Consider the following 21,834-nt stretch of genomic DNA (forward strand, 5'->3'; position numbering starts at 1 on the left):
CCTGACGAGGTTAAGGTAAGGCTGGTGGCGGGTGCGGTGGCGGCTGCTGAGGGAGGATCGCGGGGCTGCGCTGGCTTTAGGAGAGCGAGCGGGACCTGCGGGGAGCGCTGTCAGACGGGCTCACCAGGGCCGCCCCCTCGCAGGACAGGGGCAAAAATGTCTTTGCTAAACTATAGCTTTTCAGGTGCATTATCAGTCTTGAATGCCTCACATTTCATTACATTACATACACTTCCTAAATGTGCACATATATAACGCTTTAAAGATCTCAGCTGCCGTAGCTTTCAGGTTTTTATCTGCTCACTTTCTGAGAGGACGTGCAGTTGTAGGTTTGTGGTGCATGCTGTGCGTCTGGTACAGAGGTAAACTTGCAGAATATGTTTTAATAACTGTAATTTTGCATACGGATGTGTCTGCACATGAAAACAACCCTCTTAAGAATTTATAACACGACTGTTTTTAGTTTAGTCGTGCATCATTTCTTTGACTTCAAAAGAGGCAGTCTCATAATTCAATCAGGATTTAACTTTCCGAGTTGAAGGATGTAAAATAGCATGTGAAGCTGGAGCGTTTATAGAATTATACAAAGATTAAAGGAGAAAAATCACGTCTCCTCTGCAGATTTATTTAGAAACAGTTGTTTCAAAATGTTGCACTTATATAATTTGTAAGTACATTCCCAAGAGTCTTGCAGAATGTCTTGAAACCATAACTACAGCAATTAAAGGCAGACAGAAAATTAATGAAAGATAAATTTGAACTTTTTTTATGTTAGCTGAAAATTGAAAAAGTGATTGTAAATATGGTTTATGGAAAGTTGATTGTGTCAACATCTAGGTTTTAATTCAGCCTACAAATACTCAGTCTGTTATTGCTGAATGTGATTTAAAAGACTATTCTTTGCCCCAACATTTGGAAAAGTAGTGTTTTTCCTGTTCTTCATGACACAAGATGCAAAATCATTATGTTAGATCATATGATTTATATGACTGCATGGAATTACCTGCAGTCAGGCTAAGCCAGGTTTTGCCTTTTGGCACAAGCCAGTAGTTTTGACTTCACTGAGAACTGATTTTATATAGTGAGGCTAAGGTTTCTTTTCATAACTTGTTTTTTCTAAAATAAAATGAAATTTGCTATAAGAGTGCTTGTAAATTAATTTAGTGTTTCCTTCAGTTAAAAGTGAACCAATATTTTATCTTGGCTAACTCCGAATTGTCAGGAGAAAATACTTCGTGATTTAAAATACAGTCAAAGTATGTTTTGTTCTTGCTCTGAATTTTCAACTAACAGGTGAGACTCGAATGCCCAAATGGAGCTGAGGTTAACAACAACCTCTAGCTTAGCCCTGCTGTGCTGTGCTGCAGACCTGTGATGGTGTTTTCCTGGCACTTCAGGCACCCAAGTGTTTTCCACTCAGTTTAACAGATCAAATCCTTCTCTCTACCCAACAGAACCCCTTTCTGCCTGTATGGGTTTCTTGTGATTTTTCTCTTAAAATATTTCTTTAGAGGTTTTTAAAGAGATAAATGTGAGCCTTGATTTGTGGAGAAGTGCCTGTGTTGATTTGTAGAAGGAAATACTTGCATAGTTTCCCACTTTTTAGAATGGTCAAACCCAGGGTTTGTGTGATATTATAGGTTTTGAAATCTCCTCATCTGGTTTTGAGCAATGTAGCTGATTTCTGTGAGCTGTAGGATTCTGTGTTCCAGTGTATCCAAGACTGGAATGGAGCTGAGTGGGCAAAACACTCCTGAGGCAGAAGGTAAGGCTGGTGCCCAAAGTCTGCAGCACCCAGGGCTGCACTGGCAGCTTGTGAGAAGCCCTGGCCTGTTTCTTATTTCCATAAGGAAATTGTTTCCATTAGGAAACTTTTTCATAAGTTTTACGTACATTTCAGATTTGTGTTTAATTCCATGACACGTAGCCTCTGAATTTATAAATGGTTCTACTTATCGGGTTGTACATACTTGTTTTTCTTGTGCTCCTTGTGCTGTCTGCACTTCTATACACCCTTTTTGCTGCTTGCTTTCAGCATTCCTCGATGCTGACTTTACAGTCCATCTTCAGTGTCAGCAATCAGTGAAAATGATGGAATGATTAAAAGTGGTCCAAAGAGAGATGGCAAAATCCTGGATCGGTTACAGGAATGTCCTCCTGCCTTCAGCGGGACAGATTTTCCCTACGTGCAGCACCTTTTCCTGTGGCCTGGCTGTTGGGCAGGGAGGAGGATCCCAGCTGTGGCTGTGGGAGCTGAGTGGAGCGGGCTGGTGGCAGTGAGCTGGGCAGGAAGGGCTGTGGCAGGCACAGGCTGCAGCTCCAGCTGCAGGTGACTGTTGCTGCTGCAGGTGACTGTCACTGCTGTGCCAGCCGTGTCACTAGGGAGGTCGGGAAGCTCTTTGGCACGTGCTGTGGACTTACCCTAGAATTCATAGCATGGGTGCTCAAAAAGGAATGGTTGGTGGTCCAATTAACTCTTAATCTAAAGACTGACTGTCAGCTCACATCTCTTTCTTGGTTAGTTTACAAACTACCTGGCAGTCTATTATGGTTATTAACCAAACTTGTACGTGCATTCAGAAATATGTGCCATAATTATACCTTGTTGCTAAGCTGTTAGGGGGTAGTTTCATTCTCCTTTACAACCATCAAGTTGTACCTTTAATATTTTAAATTTGAATTGATGTGAGAAACACCTTCCCTACTTTCTGTGAGCAGCTCTTGTGTTGCCCTGATTTTTTAAGATTTTCTAAGCCTTTTGATGTTGACATACTTGTAGCAAACTTTTGCTTGTTATTTACACTTGCTGTAAATAACTCATTGTTTTGCATTCCTTTATGGAGGAGGAGAAAGTTGATGGACTGTTGGTTTGACCAGTGTCATTGGAGAGGTGGCACTGTCACCCTCCAATCCACTGTCACTCTTGGAAAACTATAAATGTTAGAGTCAGAAAATAAACTTCCCTTTTTTCTTCACCTTGAGAACAGCGGTGTGCGCTTCTGTTCTTTCCTATAGTGACAGTTGTTGTATCTCTGTGCATATTGGTAAGTACTAAGCAGTATTGCAGTTCAAAATTCCTCACAGTTTCATGTCCAATATATGTCATTTTATTTTGCTCCTGGTTGGCTGGAGGTTGATGTGCTAGGTAAGAGAGAAGGCACAAATCTTCCCAGTAACTTTAAAGCCACCTTTTCCATGCTTGTAGATGTGGTGATAGGGTTTGCCTTTATTTTTTAAACAGGGGAGGAAAAGATAATTCTGGAAAGTTCAGAATGTAATCGTTGGCTTTTCTGACTTCCATTCAGTAAATAGAATCAAGTTAGTATTGCTGCTTTGACTTACAGACATCCTAGTTAAGATGATTGTGATCTTTCTAAATGCTTGCTGTTAATTAAACGCTTGACTGTGATTGGATTCTGGGCAATTGCTAATGCATAGAAGGAAAAGTAGGCCAAAAAATTAAAGACCATGAAGGAAGTATGACTCATGATCCTTTTCAAAGGGTCAGAGGAATTAGTATAAAATAAAACTTCAATTTAATCCATTACACCTGTCTTTTCTACCTAATGAAGTAACAATGGGAGGTCATCTCAATAAATATACTGGAGTACTGAAGGGAGGGATACTGTATATATTCCTTCACCTTCCAGATTTCTAAGGAAATTATTAGTTGTAGTATCTAGCAGTTAGATTTGTGGATAAGTTTGTGTTATAATACCCCAGAGTTAAAGAATATAATGTTAACTGCAAAGTATGGATATTTTGCAATGTTTATTGTCCTTAGTAGTGGGTTGTTTTTTGTTGGTGGTTTTTTTTTTTTTGCTGTAATGGTATATGATTAAAAATATGCATTAGTAATATATATTATTTCTGAATATGCATGTTAACATTACACTTCTAGAAAGTGACCCTTTCCCTTTCCCCATGGGCCTCCTTTTGCAGCCAGTAGTGATGTAAAGAAAACCTGAAATCATTAACACTCAATTCTGTCAATTAGAAAATGCTTTGAGTTACACTGTTTAAATTAGAAAATGCTTTGAACTGTGCTGTTTAATGTAGAAGAACCAGTGTTACACTTGCACTGCCAGTCTGGCTCTTAGACTCTTTATCTAAGGAAGTACAGAGGAATACAGAGTTCAAAGGAAGCTTGTTATTTGGAGAAGCATGGATTGTGGTGTTCCCCTATTTAAAAACAAAGATTTATGAAAATACGTCTGGGATCAAGCCTGTAACACTAAGTATTTCACTGGTAATTCTTATAAAAGGAATAATGTTGCTAAATCATATTAAGATGCTAGGAAATTTAATCCCATAATGGTACAGTAAATTACAAAAGTGTTATTCTTTTGTAAAACTCATCTTTTGTTTCTTCTCTATAACATTTAAAAAGTTAGCCATTAGCAGCCCATGTGAAATTATGACTTGAGAATGTTACCAAGATAAATAGACATGTACTTGTTTCGTGATGCTACTCATGCATCTGAGGCCCATGTAATGTTTCACCCTATTTTCTAAATAGTTCTTCCAAAGTACTTTAATAAAAAAGTTTATTAAATACCTATGGAGGAAATGGTAGAACTGAATTTTTAAATACAATATTTTCAAGGTCAAGTGTTTCATTAGAATTTTTACTTACCCTTTGTGCATAAACATTTGTCTCCTTTGTGCAGAATTAAAATTTAGGCCATCCAACCTCATATGTGATTTAGGTGTGGTTTTTTTGGTTTTTTTTGTTGCTAAGTATGGACTTACACTGAGGGGCAGTGAGAAGAATTTAAGGTGCAAATAATAAAGAAAATGTTGTCATTGGGAGTTCCCACTGAACAGTGCAGAGAGCTACCTTTGATTCAACCTGCAGAGGTTTCCTGGCCTCAATAGAAATGAAGCCACACAGATACAGACCAGCTCAGAACTGCCCTTCAAAGGCTACAGATCTTTTAAGTATTTTTTAGTACTGTGAGCTGGTGGCAGGGGGGACTGTTGCCACAATCTCTTGCCATCTGATTTAGTATGAGATTGTACTCTGAGTTGTTTGTTTGCTAATCTTGCTAGTCACCGTTTTAACCTCTTTCTGTTTTTCTCCAGCCAGCAGAGCTACTCTGCTGCCTTAAGCCACTAAAACTGTTTTACTTGTTTTCCTCTCTTTACATTTTTTTCCACTTGTCACCAGCTCTTCACAATTTTTTTTATTGATGTTAATACAAGGAGTAACTAAGAATCACAGCCCCTTGTTGTAATCTTAAAATCATAGATACATGGAAAAGACATATAAAACATATGCAGTCTGTGTAACAAATTATTTGAATGGCCATGTTAAATAAAATGTACAAGGTAGGGATGACTACTTATTTTGTTTTTGCCAAGTCTTAATATATTCTTACCATTCCCAGCTCCTCATGGAGCTCTCCTTTGTTCAAGAAGTCTATTCTAGACCAATTTGCCCCAACATATTAATAAAGAGAATAAACTAGAAATATGGAAGTGTGGCTACATCTGTGATCAGAAAAAGAAAGAAAGAAAGAAATAATTTAACTATATTGTTAGTAAATAATGGTCATTGTAATAGATCAGTGAGTATACTATAGGTCTGAGTATAAAATGTTTGAAAAATAATCTAAGTATATAAAAGGAGTAAAGGAGCATGTCCTCTTTTAGCAGAGCAGAGGAGATGCTATGTTTTAAGAGAAACTTCATCTGGAAACAACACGTACCCTGAAGATGCTGTATCGTCGCACAGGAGGTTGTCTTACAGGAACACAGAAATGGTGAAAGTGCAACTTTGCCTCTGCATTGCTTCAAGGTCAATTAATTGAGAGATAATATCCAGCTGCATAGTCAGTCTTAAATTCAGTTGAGAGTTGTAACTGGAGGAGGGAAATATAATTAATGCTAATATAAAAATCAAGTATTTATGAAATATTAGGCTGAAATATACACAAACCCATTCATAATTCAGGAAATAGGGATATAGAAATAGAGAAATTAAGTTTTGTCTTCAGGAAACATCCTTTTGGATATCTTTAAAATGTAGGGCTTGGCAAATCTGTCTATAGTTACAAATATGAAAAAATCCTTGGCTAATGAGGATATACTGAACCAGTTAAATATATTTTTGGCACTTGTACATTTACAAGATAACTTGTACATGTGCAACGTTGTGTTGCTGGATCCCTTTTGGCAGCAATTCTTATGTCCTGTGGGTTTTTCTGTGTCCACCTGAGCTATCTCAGTGGTATAGTGTAAGTTGCCCATCAGTTCTTTGCACATCCCACAAGTCAGAAAGATTTTGAAACAGAAGGGTGACCTGTCTTAAAACCCAAATGTTGATTTAGCCCACAGCAAGAACCGTTCAGCAGCACATTAGTGTAGGGTAAGACTTGTAGGAAAAAGTGTGACAATGTTCGCGGGGGTCCGAGGAAGAGGGAAGAGACGAGGATCTGACTCCATGTTTCAGAATGCTTGATTTATTATTTTATTATATATATATTATATTAAAACTATACTAAAAGAATAGAAGAATGGACTTCATCAGATGGCTAGCTAAGAATAGAAAAAGAATGGAATGATAACAAAAGCTTATGTCTCGGACAGAGAGTCCGAGCCAGCTGACTGTGACTGGCCATTAATTAGAAACAACCACATGAGACCAATCACAGACCCACCTGTTGCATTCCACAGCAGCAGATAATTATTGTTTACATTTTGTTCCTGAGACCTCTTGGCTTCTCAGGAAAAAAAATCCTAAGGAGAGGATTTTTCATAAAATGTGTCTGTGACAAAAAAGAGATCCTGCTGCTCCCACTGTGCTGATCCTATTTCTTAAGCTACATTCTGCTTTTGCTGCTACTATGACACTTCAGAGAAATCTGGTTAGTGTGTAAAATAATAATATTTCTACTGGACTGCCCCACAGCTGCAGTGCCAAAGGACCTGCCTTGCTGAGCTCTGCAGTGCCTTGGCTGTTTCCACCAAAGGACCTGGACATGGAGCCTTCTGCAGCACAGCAGTCGCTCTTCGATGAACACAAGGGAATTTAAAACTTGGGCTGCCCGTCTCACTTTGTCTGGGCTGCAGTCATGTGGGACTGGGCTAGGTCAGCTCAAATTAATGGCTTAAGTGGTGTCAGCCAGGCCTCTGCCACAAATGCCAAGTCATGGAAGTGTTGGTCAAACTCTGAGGTAGCTTGAGCAAGTTTTATGGGATTGAGAACTGCTGCCCTATGCAGGTGTGACACTACCTGGCATACAGTGTAGTCATCCCAGGCAATTCTAAAATCCTAGTCCTCTTCAGTATCTATCAATTGCTGATTTACTGAATGTTGATGGTAATGAACTTCAAGTAGACATTATTTATGCTGCCTTTAATTGATACTTTGTTTCCTTTAGCTTTTTTTATGATAAAGATTAGATACCACCAATATTTTTTCTACTTGTATTGTTCCTAGTTGATCTACTTCTGTTATGTTGACTAAATTCACCTCCTCTCCAAACAAAGTAATGTTAATCTTTTAAATCTCTCCTTGTATGGATGACTGTCTCTGGTTTTAATCTGTTTATGTCATTCTGGTGATTTTCTGCTTCTGATACATCTTTTTTTAGATGGATGCTGTTAGTGAGCACATGATTTCTAGAGAGGTTGTGCCATAGATTTATGTAATAGCATAATATTTTAAGTCTGCATTTAAAAGAGATGGTAGTGAGCTCCTTTCTTTTGTTTATGCTGTCCCTTAAACTGATGGTAATAGTTGCTAGGTCTTTTTTGGCAGTAGTTCCCTTTTAAATTTCATTGGTAAGTAGTAAAAATCTTTATCTAGAACATGTCAGTGTTTTCTGGTGGTCATTGTAACTTCTGTCTGGGGATTGGAGACCCTTCCATGCAAGGTGATGTGTGTAGTTTGTGCTTCTCAAGGCAGCAGCCTTCTTCAGGTCTTTCACAACACCTTTGAAAGCTGTTATTACTCAAGTTATTTAGCTAGACTCTGATCTTCCCTTTTTTCCTCCCCTCTCTCTCCATCTTCCCCAAAATGACCCCTTCAGAGCTTTGAAAAAGAACTAGAAAGGTGCATCCCAGTCAGTGTAACTTTAGAATGGGTAGAGAGTCAACTGGTAAATAGTTTGGCATATGCATCTGAGGTACAAAACAGTGTGAGGGAAAGTGCTCCACAAGTGCAGCGAAATTTTTTACATGGTAAATGTACCCAAACATTAGAAGAAATACATTAAACAAAGAGACTGAAGTTTCAAGCTGGATTGCAAGTTATGCAGTATACTACAGGTGTGTAACGTGGATGTGGGTTGACAGAAATTCAGTCCCTCATAGATCAGCTTTCTGTTTTAAAGGAGTTCCATAGTTGCATGGCATTGGGTAAATGATATAAGAGCTTTTTGCCTGCTGAGATTATCTTAATGTGCTTGAGTCATCAATTGTAGAAGCGTGATAATGGTATGAGGATGCTAATAAAACCAGGTAACTTATAAAATTCTACTTCCATGGCCTTGGGCATGCTTCTAGAGAGAAGGGGATGAGATGAGGAATTGAACTCTGCATAAAAAAAAGCTGTAACTGTTTGGACATAAGAATGCAGATGTACACTGCTCATTTGAATCAATGTTAATTTTTTTTTTAATTACAGCTGTATCTGAACCTTCTTTTATTGCTAAAAGTGAAGATCGTTTATTTAAGCATTTATTTGAAGACTATCAAAGATGGGTTCGTCCAGTGGAACGTTTGAATGACACAATAAAAATCAAGTTTGGCCTTGCAATCTCTCAGCTAGTAGATGTGGTATGTATAGTAAATAAGTTGTATTTTTTTTCCACTAACTTTAAAAGGAGCATAACTTCATTTGAAATAATTGTGCCTGTTAAACACAATAGATTAAGCATCTTAAATTATCTGTGTAATAAAAAATGCCCTGTAGATGCATATATAATGTTCTCATATAAACATACTTAGTGATTAGAGTGCTTTCAGCAGCGTGTTTTGTATTTTAAGTTACAGACCTCTGTGAACTAAAGCAGCTATTTCCTATGGATAGATTATTTTTTGTGATATATGCTTTATTTTACAGGATGAAAAAAATCAATTGATGACAACAAATGTATGGTTGAAACAGGTATGTGTACATATTGATGAAAATTTCTGAAGCTTTATAAGTGCAAATCAACATTTAGGAGAACATTTTCTAGTTAATTGTATATTCAAAAAACTTAGCTCTTGCAAGAAATTTTATTTCACATAGTATCTTTATAGAATGTCCCTGGAAATGCTTTAAGGGATTAATTGTGACAAACCTCTTAAGAAAACTATAACAAGGTAAATAAAAATTCACCAAATTAAAAGTAATATGATATGGCATTGCATGACCATTTAATATATCAAGGTGTATATATCCAACCATAAATTGCTGCTTCAGTATGAAAGTTTTTATTCAAAAGTTTTATTAAGAAAAGTATGGTTGGTGTATTCTTCTGTATAATATTTATGAGGTCTTTTTCCTGTGGGATATTTGAAATTATTGGATATACATTACTGTAGAATTCCAGTTTCAAAGTTAAATATGCTTGCTAGAAGGAAATACTTTTTTTTACTTAAGAATATTTGGGTTTGGGCAGGAAAAAGCCTTAAGCTTTGTAATTGTCAGAGTCCAGTACTAAGCTTAATTGCCACTATTTACTCAGGTAATGCTGCTCACAAATCATTCTTGATTTTACTGAGAAGAATCTTTGCAGATATTGGGTATACTTACTAGCTTATGGAATTATTTTTGTTTGGGCTGATTCCTTTCTGTTTGTTTATTTCACTTTTTTCCTTTTGCTTCCCATTTTTTTCTTTTCAATAACTGTAATTTTAGGCCAAGTTTTTATTTTTAGGAAAACTTTGAGATTAGTCAGCAAATATGAGATGGCCATGTGGGCTGATGATTCTTTGTGTCCTCTTTAATAGTTTCTGCAGGTCTTCTTGAAGTTGAACCAGTTTTAAGAGTTGGAACATGATAGGTTTTTTTTTTGTATAATGAAAATGTTTATATTGCTTCTGATTAGCTTCCAGTCATTGGTATTCATCCAGAACAAGCTTTTTTCCAAATTTAATTTATACAATTAAATTACATTATAATAGCTCTTACTTATAAATGCATGCTCTGAAAAAGGAACATCATATTTTAAGTTCTGTAAAGAAACATTGTCAAGCAGCTCTTATAACAGAAAACAAATACTGAATGAGGTAACTACATGCCTGTTCAGCAACTTCATTGTTTTATGCAAATTTTAGTTCACTTTGATTGTTGTTAATTGCCCTGTTATCTATTTTCATCTGCTATCACCCTGCCGAAATCCACTTCCCAATAATAATGATTTTTACATCTCACATATCCACAGGAATGGATAGATGTAAAATTGAGGTGGAATCCTGAGGACTATGCAGGAATAACATCTATCCGTGTCCCATCAGATTCTATTTGGATTCCAGATATTGTGCTGTATGACAAGTAAGGTTTGAATCTTTTCATACAAAAAGCATTTACTTCATAACTTCTCTGACCAAACTGCTTCTAGGAGGCTCCTTGGATAGACATGGTGTGTACATTTAGTGGGCTAAGAACCCGTGGAAGAACTTGCCTCTGAATGCAAATAGACTTTGTTGCCAGGTTAAGTGCTCAGATGTTTTGCTTTACTTCTGAATGCAATTTCTAGTCCCTTTGAAAAGGTTATTTTCATTTTGTTGTGTGAACTTTTTTCTTTATTGGAGAAAAATGTCTTGCACAGTGCTGGGTATAAATAGTGGCGTGTGATGGGAGGGAAGTAACTAATTTATGCTGTTGTAGGTCATATTCAGCATGGAATTAAAGTCAGGTACATTTAACTGTAGGAGGGGGTTGGATTGGTTTTGACTTTTTTCTTTTGAAAATTAACAAATCTCAGAAACAAGAACTTTTGAATTAACCTTTGTTCACAACCCAGGTGCACAGACAGTGCTTTTACATTTTCAGACTTGTTGAGTCAGGAAAAAAAGCTGTTGCATTGATTGTAAATTCAAGTTTGGGCACAAGTATTATTTTACCTGTTTAGTGACTCTTTTTCTTCAATAATTATGATTTGGCTGAATTTAAAAGTACTTATTCTGTCTTACTAATAGAAACACCAGAGCTGAGTCATGCTGTTGAAGATCAGTTTTTTACAATCTTTTCATAAGTCGTTGGGACCATAGAAAGTTGCACAGATCTTTTCAGGACTTGAAAATATTCTTCAGTCTTCCAAAGTTGTTTACCTATGTTCACTTCAGATTTGAGGGGAAAAAGTTGACTATGAGGACAATACAAAATTTTGGCTATCAAGGGATAGACAGCTGAAATGACAATAACAAAGGATAATTTCTTCTTTAAATACATCCCCACAGGCCATTGTAATTGCCTGTAATTTATCTCTTCTTTCAGTGCAGATGGACGTTTTGAGGGAACATCTACAAAAACTGTGGTAAAATATGATGGCACCATTGCTTGGACTCCACCAGCAAACTACAAAAGTTCTTGTACTATTGATGTAACATTCTTCCCCTTTGACCTTCAAAATTGCTCAATGAAATTTGGTTCCTGGACTTATGATGGCTCACAGGTTGATCTAATTCTTGAAGATTATGATGTTGACAAAAGAGATTTTTTTGATAATGGAGAATGGGAAATAGTGACTGCAACAGGGAGCAAAGGAAACAGGACTGATGGATGCTGCTGGTATCCTTTTGTTACATATTCATTTATAATTAGACGGTTGCCACTTTTTTACACTTTGTTTCTCATTATTCCTTGTATTGGGCTTTCATTTCTAACTGTTCTTGTCTTCTATCTTCCTTCAAATGAAGGTGAAAAGATTTCACTCTGCACTTCAGTACTGGTATCTTTGACTGTTTTTCTTCTTGTTATTGAAGAAATTATTCCATCATCTTCTAAAGTTATCCCTCTCATAGGAGAGTACCTGGTGTTCACGATGATATTTGTGACCTTGTCCATTGTGATCACTGTCTTTGCCATCAACATCCACCACCGCTCCTCGTCCACACACAACGCCATGGCGCCCTGGGTTCGCAAGATATTCCTGCACAAGCTGCCCAAGCTGCTCTGCATGAGAAGCCATGTGGATAGGTACTTTGCTCAGAAGGAGGAAACAGCCAATGTGAATGGATCAGAATCATCCAGGAACACCTTGGAAGCAGCTCTGGATTCCATCCGTTATATTACGAGGCACGTGATGAAGGAGAATGAGGTCCGTGAGGTGGGTGTGTCAGTCCTGCTGCCCTGATCTTGTACAAGTGCAAATTAGAAAACTAAGGGCTTTACAGGGCAGCTGCATATTAAAGATTTGTTACAGATTTCCAGCTTTTGTACTTCGCTGAAAGTTGTGTAGTTATTTCCGCTGGAAAAAAAGTGCAAATATGGTACAATACTGAGACTATTTGGCTGATACAGTGCAGTATTTGGGGTCTTCAAAAGTCTTTTGTTGTTTTCTATTAGTTCTTGTCATTACACATTGTGAGACACTTGTCTGTGACAAGAGCATGTACTGTAACTGTTCCCTGCAGCACTGCTGAGATGACAGGAGAAGCAGTCTTTTTCACTTTAATGTTGTACCCAAAGGCTATCATGAAAAACACATTTGCCTTATATTTTCCAAATAAATACTGCTAAGACTTAGCTTGCAGCTTTCAATTTCAAATAAAAACAGTTTGAGTGCTCTAACTTACATTAACTTAAATACAGGCTATAGCCATATGTTGGCCATTTTGTGCTCAGATGAAACATGAACTCCATGACTTCCTAAGTGTTCTCTTCTATCCTTACTATTCTTTGTCCCTAAGTTTTATCTAAAGATGTCAGAGGCTTTTTTTCAGTGTCAGAGTGCATTTGCACTCTGAATTATCCTTCGTGAATGTTTACAACATTTGTGTAAGAGCATTAGAAATCTGTTTTCTTTACATGCTCTTTAAGCTGGCACCATTGGTACATCAGAGATTTAAATGCTATTTCCAGTCTAACGTAGAAGTTTGTAGAAATATAGAAGTTTGTGGTGTACAGCCAGTTCCTGATGGCAAAGGCTGAGGTTCTTTCAGTCTATATGGGAATTGCTGAATTCAGAAGGCTCTGGTTGCTGGGAGTGTGTTCTCCCATACGAGACTAGCAGTAATGTGCCTCCTCTGATGTGCCTTCTCAGGGCTTGATTCTGACATTGTCACAAGGGATGTGGCCTAGATTTTTAATAAATGTATCTGCTGTACTGTTAAAGCAGCATCTGCATTGTATGAACAACAGAAATAGAATAGTTTGCTATTAAATACATAATTTCCTGTAAATTAAGGGTTCACTGTGAGAGACAAGTAGTAAGTATTTTGTTTTCCAAGTGTAATGTTGTTACTATAAACCTTGGAAATTAATATACAGTTGACTGGGGATTCAGTTGTTTTATTATTACTGGGCTCCAGAGAATGCAAGTTTTAATTGTAAAAGTTCTTAATAAACGCTAGACAGCTGGTGCTATTGTAGCCTTACATCTTAGGAAGCATTAGGCTTGGGAAACATGGATAGCTCCAGTTCAAATCCAAGACAATTGTTTGGCAGGGTTTTAATTTGCTTGCACAATTATATCTGCAATACTGGCAAAACTGTGTATAGATATGAATAATTTTATCAAAAAAGAAAAAGTAGTCTTGAAACTACTGTGAGTATTCTCCCCAGTGTATAATTCTTTGCAGCTTTCAGCAGTTGTTTGTAACACAACAGCAGCTCTGTACTAACAATTTAAAAAAAAATTTTATTTACTACTTGTGAGGTTTGGTTTTGGTTTTCTGGTTAGTTTTTTGGTTTGGGTTGGTGGTTTTGGTTGTTAGGAGTTTTTTTACAACTTTTGCTTCTAACTCCTGCTTGGGAATTCCACGTTATGATGTCATGTGCCATGTATCCTGCAGTATGGTAGAAAATGGCAGGCCAGTCTCATCTCTATAGATGAGGATGTTTGGTGCTTCTCAGGATCAATTTCTGCATCAAATCTACATACCTTATCCATCTTCACAGAGGGAAGCTGGCTTCAGTTCTAACTCCCAGTATAATTATAAAACATGGCTCCAGAGGGTTTTCCCAGGGACATGGTTGGAAAAAGCCTATCTCAAAATAATTAAGAATTGCAGGATTTGGTGCTGTGTTTTTACCTGTTCTTGCACACACTGACCAACTCATGTGCTCTCTGTGTTTTAGGTTGTTGAAGACTGGAAATACATTGCTCAGGTGCTTGATCGAATGTTCTTATGGGCTTTTCTTCTGGTTTCAATAATTGGATCACTTGTGTTATTTATTCCTGTTATTCATAAATGGGCAAGTATAATAGTCCCTACCCATATAGGCAGTACAAATGCATAAAATATTTTTGGAGATATGTCCTACTGATCTGGCTCTAAGTTTGCAGTAACTCTGTTTCCATGCATGTTCTTTCTAGGCATGTTTCTGCTAGAGTGAAAAAACAAATCCAGAACTAGAAAATTAGATTTATCTTAAAGCATGGCATTCCCAGGACACACAGAAGTCAGTCTGCTTATTGCCAGTTTACTGAGTTACTGCCAAGCCAGGTCAGAATTAAAAGACCCTTTTCTAGCCATGGCATGTATGATTTATCAAAAAAGCAGACACTGACACCTACTGTGATACAGAAGGATTTCAATTTTTTAATGATGATCACTGTAGTCCAATTATTAAATTACTATATAAATCATTATACTGAATATTAAATATTTGCAGTTACACAGTAGAGTTGCTTATTTCAATTTAGTATACAAAGGTGAATTTTCATCAGTTCTCTTCGGTGTGTTGTAGAAGTCTGAAATTTTACCAGAATAATTTAAAATAATAGAAATATAAGTTAAACTTCCTGTATGTATAATATACAACTAAGAATAGCAACTTGGCCATGTTTGGCCTTTATAAATTTTCAGTGTAATTTGCTGCTAAATTTTAAAGATTGTTAATTCTGTGATACCAACGTGAGTATTTAATAAGCCTTAAAATGCCTAAAGGATGTGTGTATATTGATGTCTCCATCAGCTTTGGAAAGGAAGCCAAAGGCAGTTAACTGAGTTCCCAAGGAGCATAAATATTCTAAGGGACTGGAACATTCAGATTTCTTTACTCTTGATGAAGAATTTGATACAGTGTGTGAGTTTGCAGACATGTTCATTATTTCCTGTGTCCGGATGTTTTTCAGAATTAAGATTTTAAGCACAGGCAGAAGGAATTTGTGGAGCATCTTTCTGAAGGAAATGGGTTATAAATTACTATACTGTGGAACCAAATGGAGATGATAAATGATTTTCACATTTGTTTAATTGAACTTGAGAGCTGCCTTGGATTAGTTCTTTCACTTTAAAAACCATATGTAACTCTAAGCAGCAAGGACTTAGAGTTTTCTGAAATTCTTTTTTCCTAAGATCATTGAAAATGAACTTGCAATTTTTCAATTATTCCATTAAAATGCATTCTTTACACTGATTCCAATGCCACCTTTCTTCCTTTCTTAATAGTTTTATTTCTAGAAAAGACTCTAAAATAGTTGGGTGTTTTCCTACACTAAAGTTTTTTCAGTGTTGTTCATAATGCAATTGCATCCTGTAGGCCTAATACAGGAGTAGAGCAGGCTAGAGCAAATCTTAGAAAGTTTTTGTTTGCTTGAATTACTACATGAATAATAACATGTTTAGGTGAGAAGTTTTAATGTAAACTGTGGTATCTTCAATAATTTTAAGTTTTTATAGTGATTATAAATATGAACAATTGGTACATATTTCTTCCACACTCCCTCCCAGATCTCCTTTAGAAAATCCCTGCACTAATTATAATAGTGATTACTTATGTCATAATTTATATATAATTGAATCTTTATTTCGAAATGTTTTAATCTGCAGGACATTCTTGGTTTTGTGTAGCTTTTAAAGGCTCACAGATAGGGAAATTATATCAGGCAGACCTTTTTTTCTTTTTTTTTTATAATAGCAGTTAGGGAATTACTCTTCTTCAGTTACACAATTACGTCTGATATTGGATATCCATTTTTCCTCTATTCCCATCATAACTTTCAAGGTGAATTTGCAAAGATTATCTGTTTTAATTCATTAATATAAGAGCTTTAACTTCTCAGTATTACTGAGGTTAAACAATCATCAATGACTTTCTCTGTGTGCAAGTTGCAGAAATACTTAAGATAGCTTGTTTCCTCTTCAAATACAACATTTCTTTTTAAAGTCTTCCATAGGTTTGGATTACTGAAATTTACTCTTGCCTGTAGAGAAAGTGAATACAACTGTAGATTAGATATATATCTTATTTTTTAACTCTCCATTTCATCTCTTTCCCCTTGTTAAATGATGTCTCCAGGCTGCCCAGATACATCATATGGGCAGCAAGCACATTGTCCACTGGAGTCACTCTTTATTATAGTAGATCACAGTTTTTGCAAATGCATGAATTTCTTTTAGGGACTTCTAGTCTGATCATGATAGATTCAGGTAACACAGCTGACACTGGAATCCTTGGGGTCTTCTGCTTATCAGGTGTGTCTGAAACAAAAGAATGTTAATATACTCAGAAGCATGGACTTTTACTTCTGTAACTTACTGCTGAATGTATTGAACTGTAGGTAATACTACCTTATATAGATATCTGTCACTCACTCAAAATAAATGAAAAAAAAAAGGCACAATTTTCAACAGTTTGATTCTCTTTATTTTCATAAATGTTACATCACTTGATACACTTGATACACTTTGTATTTCCACAAAGTTTTTTGTTTGGTACAGAGAGAACAGTTCGTATTTTTACAAAATATGATCTGATGACAGTGTTTTGTTGCATTCTTTATTCATGCTCTTAAATAATCTGCAGTTACTGATTAAAAGAAAAAGAGAAGATATATATGCCTAAGCAACAATTTTAGCACACTTTACAGGACTGTTTTTGTCTACCTGCCTTACCTTGGCATAAAACACTTCACTACAGCAGGATGCCTCTGTATCCAAACTATTCTGTCCGAGTATTTTGATCCTTTGCATCACTTGCAGACTGTCTTATTGTGTGTTTTACTTGTACACAATTCTGAACATCATTAGGTTTGAGCAGGTTTTTTTCCTGACAGCCTTCACATACTATGCAATCTGGGGATACACAGAGTTTACTTTATGGCTGCTTTATTACCACCAAATAGTACCACCATTTACCTATTTGTTCTCTTTTTGTACTAAACCTCTCCTCAGTCCTTTCTTGCCACTGTGTGGGTCAGTTTGTACAGCAGGGGGCAATGTCTGCACTCCAGCTGTTTGGTGCTTGTGCTTCCCACCCTTCTGTCCTTGTGAGGGTATTCATGGAACTCCCTGTGAACTCCTTCCAGAAGATCCTGGCATGCTCTGAGGAAGCTTGGGACCAGACTACAAAACAAATTTAATAGCCCAAAGCATTCAACTCATCGTGACTTTCCAAATACTCATGTAATTTTCCATTTCTTTATTAACCCCTTCTTAAATCACTCCTATAAAGTTTAACATACTGTCTCCATCTTCTCCAGTTATTGCAGGAAGTAGCTGTAAAGCATAGTTTGTATTACTTTGAGATTAGCTGTCAGAAAGGTTCCAAATTCCTTTTTCTGCATTTTGAACAAAGCTGCCTTGGTCAAGTGAAGGTGAAGCCAAGAGAGATCCTTGTTCTACCGCATGGAAGAGACAGGAGGTGCTGGGAGAGGGATGCAGAGTTGATTGGCAGTTTTATTTGATTTCACAATGTTTTATTTAATTTTTACATTTCATCTCCAGCCATCAGAGGTTGTAAAAACAATCCTGCTGTTCCTAGAATACATACCAGGATGAAAACCCATAGAAAAATACGATCAATTACCATGGCAACATATTTCCAATCATCCTGAATCTGAAAAGAAGAAAAAGAATAGCAAGTTGGCGTGTTTATTAGGTGAATAAGTTGCATTAACAGTAATACCATTTCATGTAAGAAGCACAGTTTTTTCTGTATGTAGATATCCTTATGAATACACAGCTTACACATCTGTTTTCATTGACAAATGAATTCATCTTGAAGAAGCTTTATTTGAATATGCTCTTTGGAGCAAAGCCAAAAGCTGCTGCTTCAAATCCAAAAGGTTTTTCACCAAGACAGTGGACTTGAGGAGACACAACTTCTCTATTCCAAAAATGAAAGTGTAAAGCTTTACATTCTTAGATGAACAGGTTTGTCCAGAAAATGTTACTGAAACAGACTGTTCCTACTGGCCTTTAGGTAGTATGTAAAAAACAAAGATTAATTGGTATATAATTACTTGGTACTTTGTTATGTAGTACTGAAATTTGACCATTTTCATGCATGATGTAAAATGCATCTATGTACCTTTCATGTGAAGAGGCAACCATGTTTCAAAAAAACCCTGATTTTTCTGATTTTCTTTTACACAGTGAATTTTATAGCAAGAGTGACAATGAAGTATTATATATGTTATATATTAATAGTAACTCAGTGATCATTTTTAGTCACTATTGAGATTACAATTCAAATTTTTTTTTTTTTGTTTTTCTTCAAGGATGATAAGAAATGAACTTGTTGGTTTTGAAATTTGTTCTTTTTAGGTTAGAACTTGTTTGTTAAGGAAAACTTAAAAACCCAAAGCAACCCTTTATTTTCTGTATCAACTAAATCTAAACCTAAATAGAGTTCTGATTTAGGTATAACCAAAGTGAAGTTAGAATGAAATGATATAGTTTGGGGATTTAAAAACTGTGATGGTGTCGCTACTGCTCATAGTATGTTTGAGGAATATGGTTGAAAAAAACCTTTTCATTTTTTTTCTCCTTTATTGTATTAAGATGCAGCTTTATGAAAGATGCCAGTCCCTGTCTTGCAGCAGTTGCCTCATTTAGCTACAGCATTTTACTCTGCAGCAGCAACAGAGTGAGCACCATCATCACTGTGAGGGACATTCACTCTAAATTTCTGTTGTTGATGGTAAGCTGTGGGAGGGAGAATGTAACTTTCTAAAGGCCATAGGGTCAGCAAATTCCACTATTAAGATTATAACTTGGAAAATCCTAACTTCAACTCTCATGGGATGGGTGCTTTGGTGTGTTCCCTTTAATGTGCCTCACTCAGTATATATATATTGTCAATAAAGAGATCACTGTGCAGCAGAGCTGCTTCTCAATTATATAAGGTCAAAATTGCACATATTTGTAATACAGCTTGTGTAATTTACTTGTAAAAAAATAATGGTTTCTTTTATCTTTTTTGTCTGTTTGTTTGAGATCTTTTTCTTAACAAACACTCTAATGGCAAAAGGTATCTGCAGTTTGAGTAACAGTAAAATATGTTCTTACCTCTTTTGCTTCATTCTGCATTTTCATATTTTCTGCAATGTATTTCACACTTTCAATAGCATCTCTCATTTCTGGTGACAGAACTGAAAATGAAAGCATAGGATCTACAGACTCAGAGCTTGAACTTCTAGTGAGATTGCCACTGAAATCTGAGAACTTGGTGCGCTGATACTGACAGCAGCTGCAGGCCATATCTTGACAAGCAAAGCCATCTTTGCAGCATTTGCTTTCAGAGCCGTTGATGCAATTTAAGTTTGAAAACTCAGAAGTGAATAATGATTTTGGCTTCTGGTTATTCTCTTCATCATTGGCGGGCCTTGTCATGAACATGATCCGGGGAAGTAAGTTCAAGAAAATGGTTCTCACCCACACGGGCATTGTGTGTGTCTTGGGTGTTCTGTAGTGCACATTCAGTACAAATACTGTGATGACAATCGACAGAGTTACAAATATCATGGTGAAAAGGAGGTATTCCCCAATAAGGGGAATTACCAGGGAAGTAGAAGGTATGGTTTCTGTGATAACAAGAAGGAACACTGTTAAAGAGAGAAGCACTGATATGCAGAGTGTCACCTTCTCACCACAGTCTGAGGGCAAATAGAAAACTAATACAGTCAGAAAAGAAATCAGCAGACAGGGAATAATCATATTGATAGTGTAAAATAAAGGTAAACGCCTGATGTAAAGAGAATATGTGATGTCTGGATATATCTCTTCGCAGCAGTTGTATTTGATGTCATGTTTATACCCAGGAGCTTTAATTATAGCCCATTCTCCACTCTCCCAGTAATCTTTCAGGTTCATTGTCGAGCCAATTAGAACTAAGTCAATTTTGGCTTTGTCGTAAGACCAGGAACCAAACTTCATGGTGCAGTTCTGATAATCAAATGGGAAGTAGGTTACATCTATTTTACATGAACTTTTAAATATAGCTGGAGGTATCCAGGTCACATCACCCGTGTATTTTAAAAGGGCCTTTGTCTTGTCATCAACCTGGAAATCCCCAACTGCACTGTAAAGCAAGTAGAAATAGCAAAATTAGAATTATCTACTCCAGGTAGTTTCATACATTCAGATCATATACATGAACTCTTTAATCTTTTTTGGGGAAGTCAGCCATTACTTGTTTACTTGGAGCTGAATTGCTCATGCAAGACTGACTCAGTGACCATCATAAATTCGCATGGTTAAACTGAAACAAACAGCTCTATAAACTCACCAGGAGGAGTTGAAAGCAAATATTCTCTCTTATTAATAGCATGGCTTGGTGCAATCAATATTCAAAATGGCAAATAACAGTCTGACTAGATGAGTCTTGTAGGGCCCTTCCAACTGAATTATTTCATTCTATTCTATTCTAGATTGATCAAGCACATCAGAACTCAAGGGGTGATAAGAACATTACTGGTATTTCCAGCTCTTCCATGGACGGTGCAGGTAGTAACTATGGAAGGAGGGATTAGGGTTGGGGGTGTATCTTTGCATAAGGACTGTATTTGGTAAGAGCTTATTTTAAGTCCCACTTATAAGCTAACTTATATGATCCAGTTGAGTATATGAAAAAGTAAAATTAAAGGGTAATTTGAAGTTAGGCCCCAGTTAGGAAAGGAGTGGCATCACTGTTGATCCATAGAACTGAGTTTTGGATCTGTGTAGCTGAGTCTATTTCTATGAGAATTGCATTCTTACAGATCCATTTAGTTATGGTTTGGCTCCTTACAGTCTCAGAAATTGACATCTGAAGTAAACTTTATCCGTGGCTTTTATTTGTCAAAGGTGTCAAATTGTGAATTTGACTGCTAAAAAGCTAGAATTTGCATTCACTTTAACAGTTGTGACTTGCAGGGGCTTGTGAAGGTGAAAAGCCAAGTTCACTTTGGCCTGCTCACTTGCAGCTCCAGGTTAGAGCTGGCTCCTGCCCAGGGATGCTGACATAGCTGCTATGAAGGTGAGAACAGCAATTGGGGGGATGCAGGGCACATGTGTGTTGAAAAGCAGCTTTTCAGTGCATTCTGTGAACTTGCTGCTGATTTTTTTAGAGCTGGTAACATCACCCTCTCTCCCTGAATTAAGAAGTTAAATACGCAAGAGCCTTACTTGTTATATAAAACAATATCTGGCTTCCAGATCTGGCCAGATGGAACTCGGATGAATTCAGCACCTCCATAGTCTGCTGGATTCCACCGAAGCTTGTAATCATTCCAGATCTAAGTATGGTAGAAATGAGTCTATGTTAGGTTTGTGAAGAAACTGAAATTCAGTGGACTAGATCTGAACCATGTGCTGTCATATCACTTCCTGGGTTGATTTATTTTGGATACTACAGTGTTTAGATGTTTCTTTAACAAACACATATGTGTGGTGTTTGGTCATATGCAGATTGTAGGGGGGCCTAGATATCTAGATGTTATATACATATATGACAAATATATTTAG

The 21,834-nt window shown here is 36.7% G+C and overlaps 2 protein-coding genes across 3 annotated transcripts in view; one reads left to right on the forward strand and one right to left on the reverse strand.

Annotated features, from left to right (window-relative positions):
• Positions 1-8,604: 8,604 nt before the first annotated feature.
• CHRNA5 (cholinergic receptor nicotinic alpha 5 subunit) lies at positions 8,605-16,730 on the forward strand. Of its 2 annotated transcripts, none has more exons than XM_031055978.1 (5): positions 8,605-8,784; positions 9,071-9,115; positions 10,380-10,489; positions 11,435-12,266; positions 14,240-16,730. In XM_031055978.1, the coding sequence occupies exons 1-5, from the start codon at positions 8,608-8,610 to the stop codon at positions 14,399-14,401; spliced, it is 1,326 nt and encodes a 441-aa protein (XP_030911838.1). In that variant the 5' UTR covers positions 8,605-8,607; the 3' UTR covers positions 14,402-16,730. The 2 variants fall into 2 exon arrangements, with proteins under 2 accessions (XP_030911838.1, XP_030911837.1); XM_031055977.1 differs by having other exon boundaries at positions 8,662-8,784; positions 11,435-12,257.
• Positions 16,731-16,870: 140 nt separating this feature from the next.
• Positions 16,871-21,834, reverse strand: part of CHRNA3 (cholinergic receptor nicotinic alpha 3 subunit) — an 8,617-nt gene continuing 3,653 nt past the window's right edge. Inside the window, exons 4-6 of the mRNA XM_031055915.1 lie at positions 21,496-21,605; positions 19,399-20,410; positions 16,871-17,944 (exon numbers count right to left, since the gene is read on the reverse strand). Of these exons, the coding sequence (XP_030911775.1) occupies positions 17,816-17,944; positions 19,399-20,410; positions 21,496-21,605 (1,251 nt within the window). The 3' untranslated portion in view covers positions 16,871-17,815. The remainder of the gene's footprint in view (positions 17,945-19,398; positions 20,411-21,495; positions 21,606-21,834) is intronic.

The sequence above is a fragment of the Geospiza fortis genome, unplaced genomic scaffold (assembly GCF_000277835.1).
Source record: "Geospiza fortis unplaced genomic scaffold, GeoFor_1.0 scaffold171, whole genome shotgun sequence".
NCBI classification, from domain to species: domain Eukaryota; kingdom Metazoa; phylum Chordata; class Aves; order Passeriformes; family Thraupidae; genus Geospiza; species Geospiza fortis.

Bases quoted from the DNA above. Each gene is read 5' to 3' on its own strand.
- CHRNA5 (XM_031055978.1), top strand. From the start codon at position 8,608: ATGTTAATTTTTTTTTTAATTACAGCTGTATCTGAACCTTCTTTTATT. The intron at 9,116-10,379 runs GTATGTGTACAT...ACATATCCACAG, and splicing joins CAAATGTATGGTTGAAACAG to GAATGGATAGATGTAAAATT. The intron at 12,267-14,239 runs GTGGGTGTGTCA...TCTGTGTTTTAG, and splicing joins AGGAGAATGAGGTCCGTGAG to GTTGTTGAAGACTGGAAATA.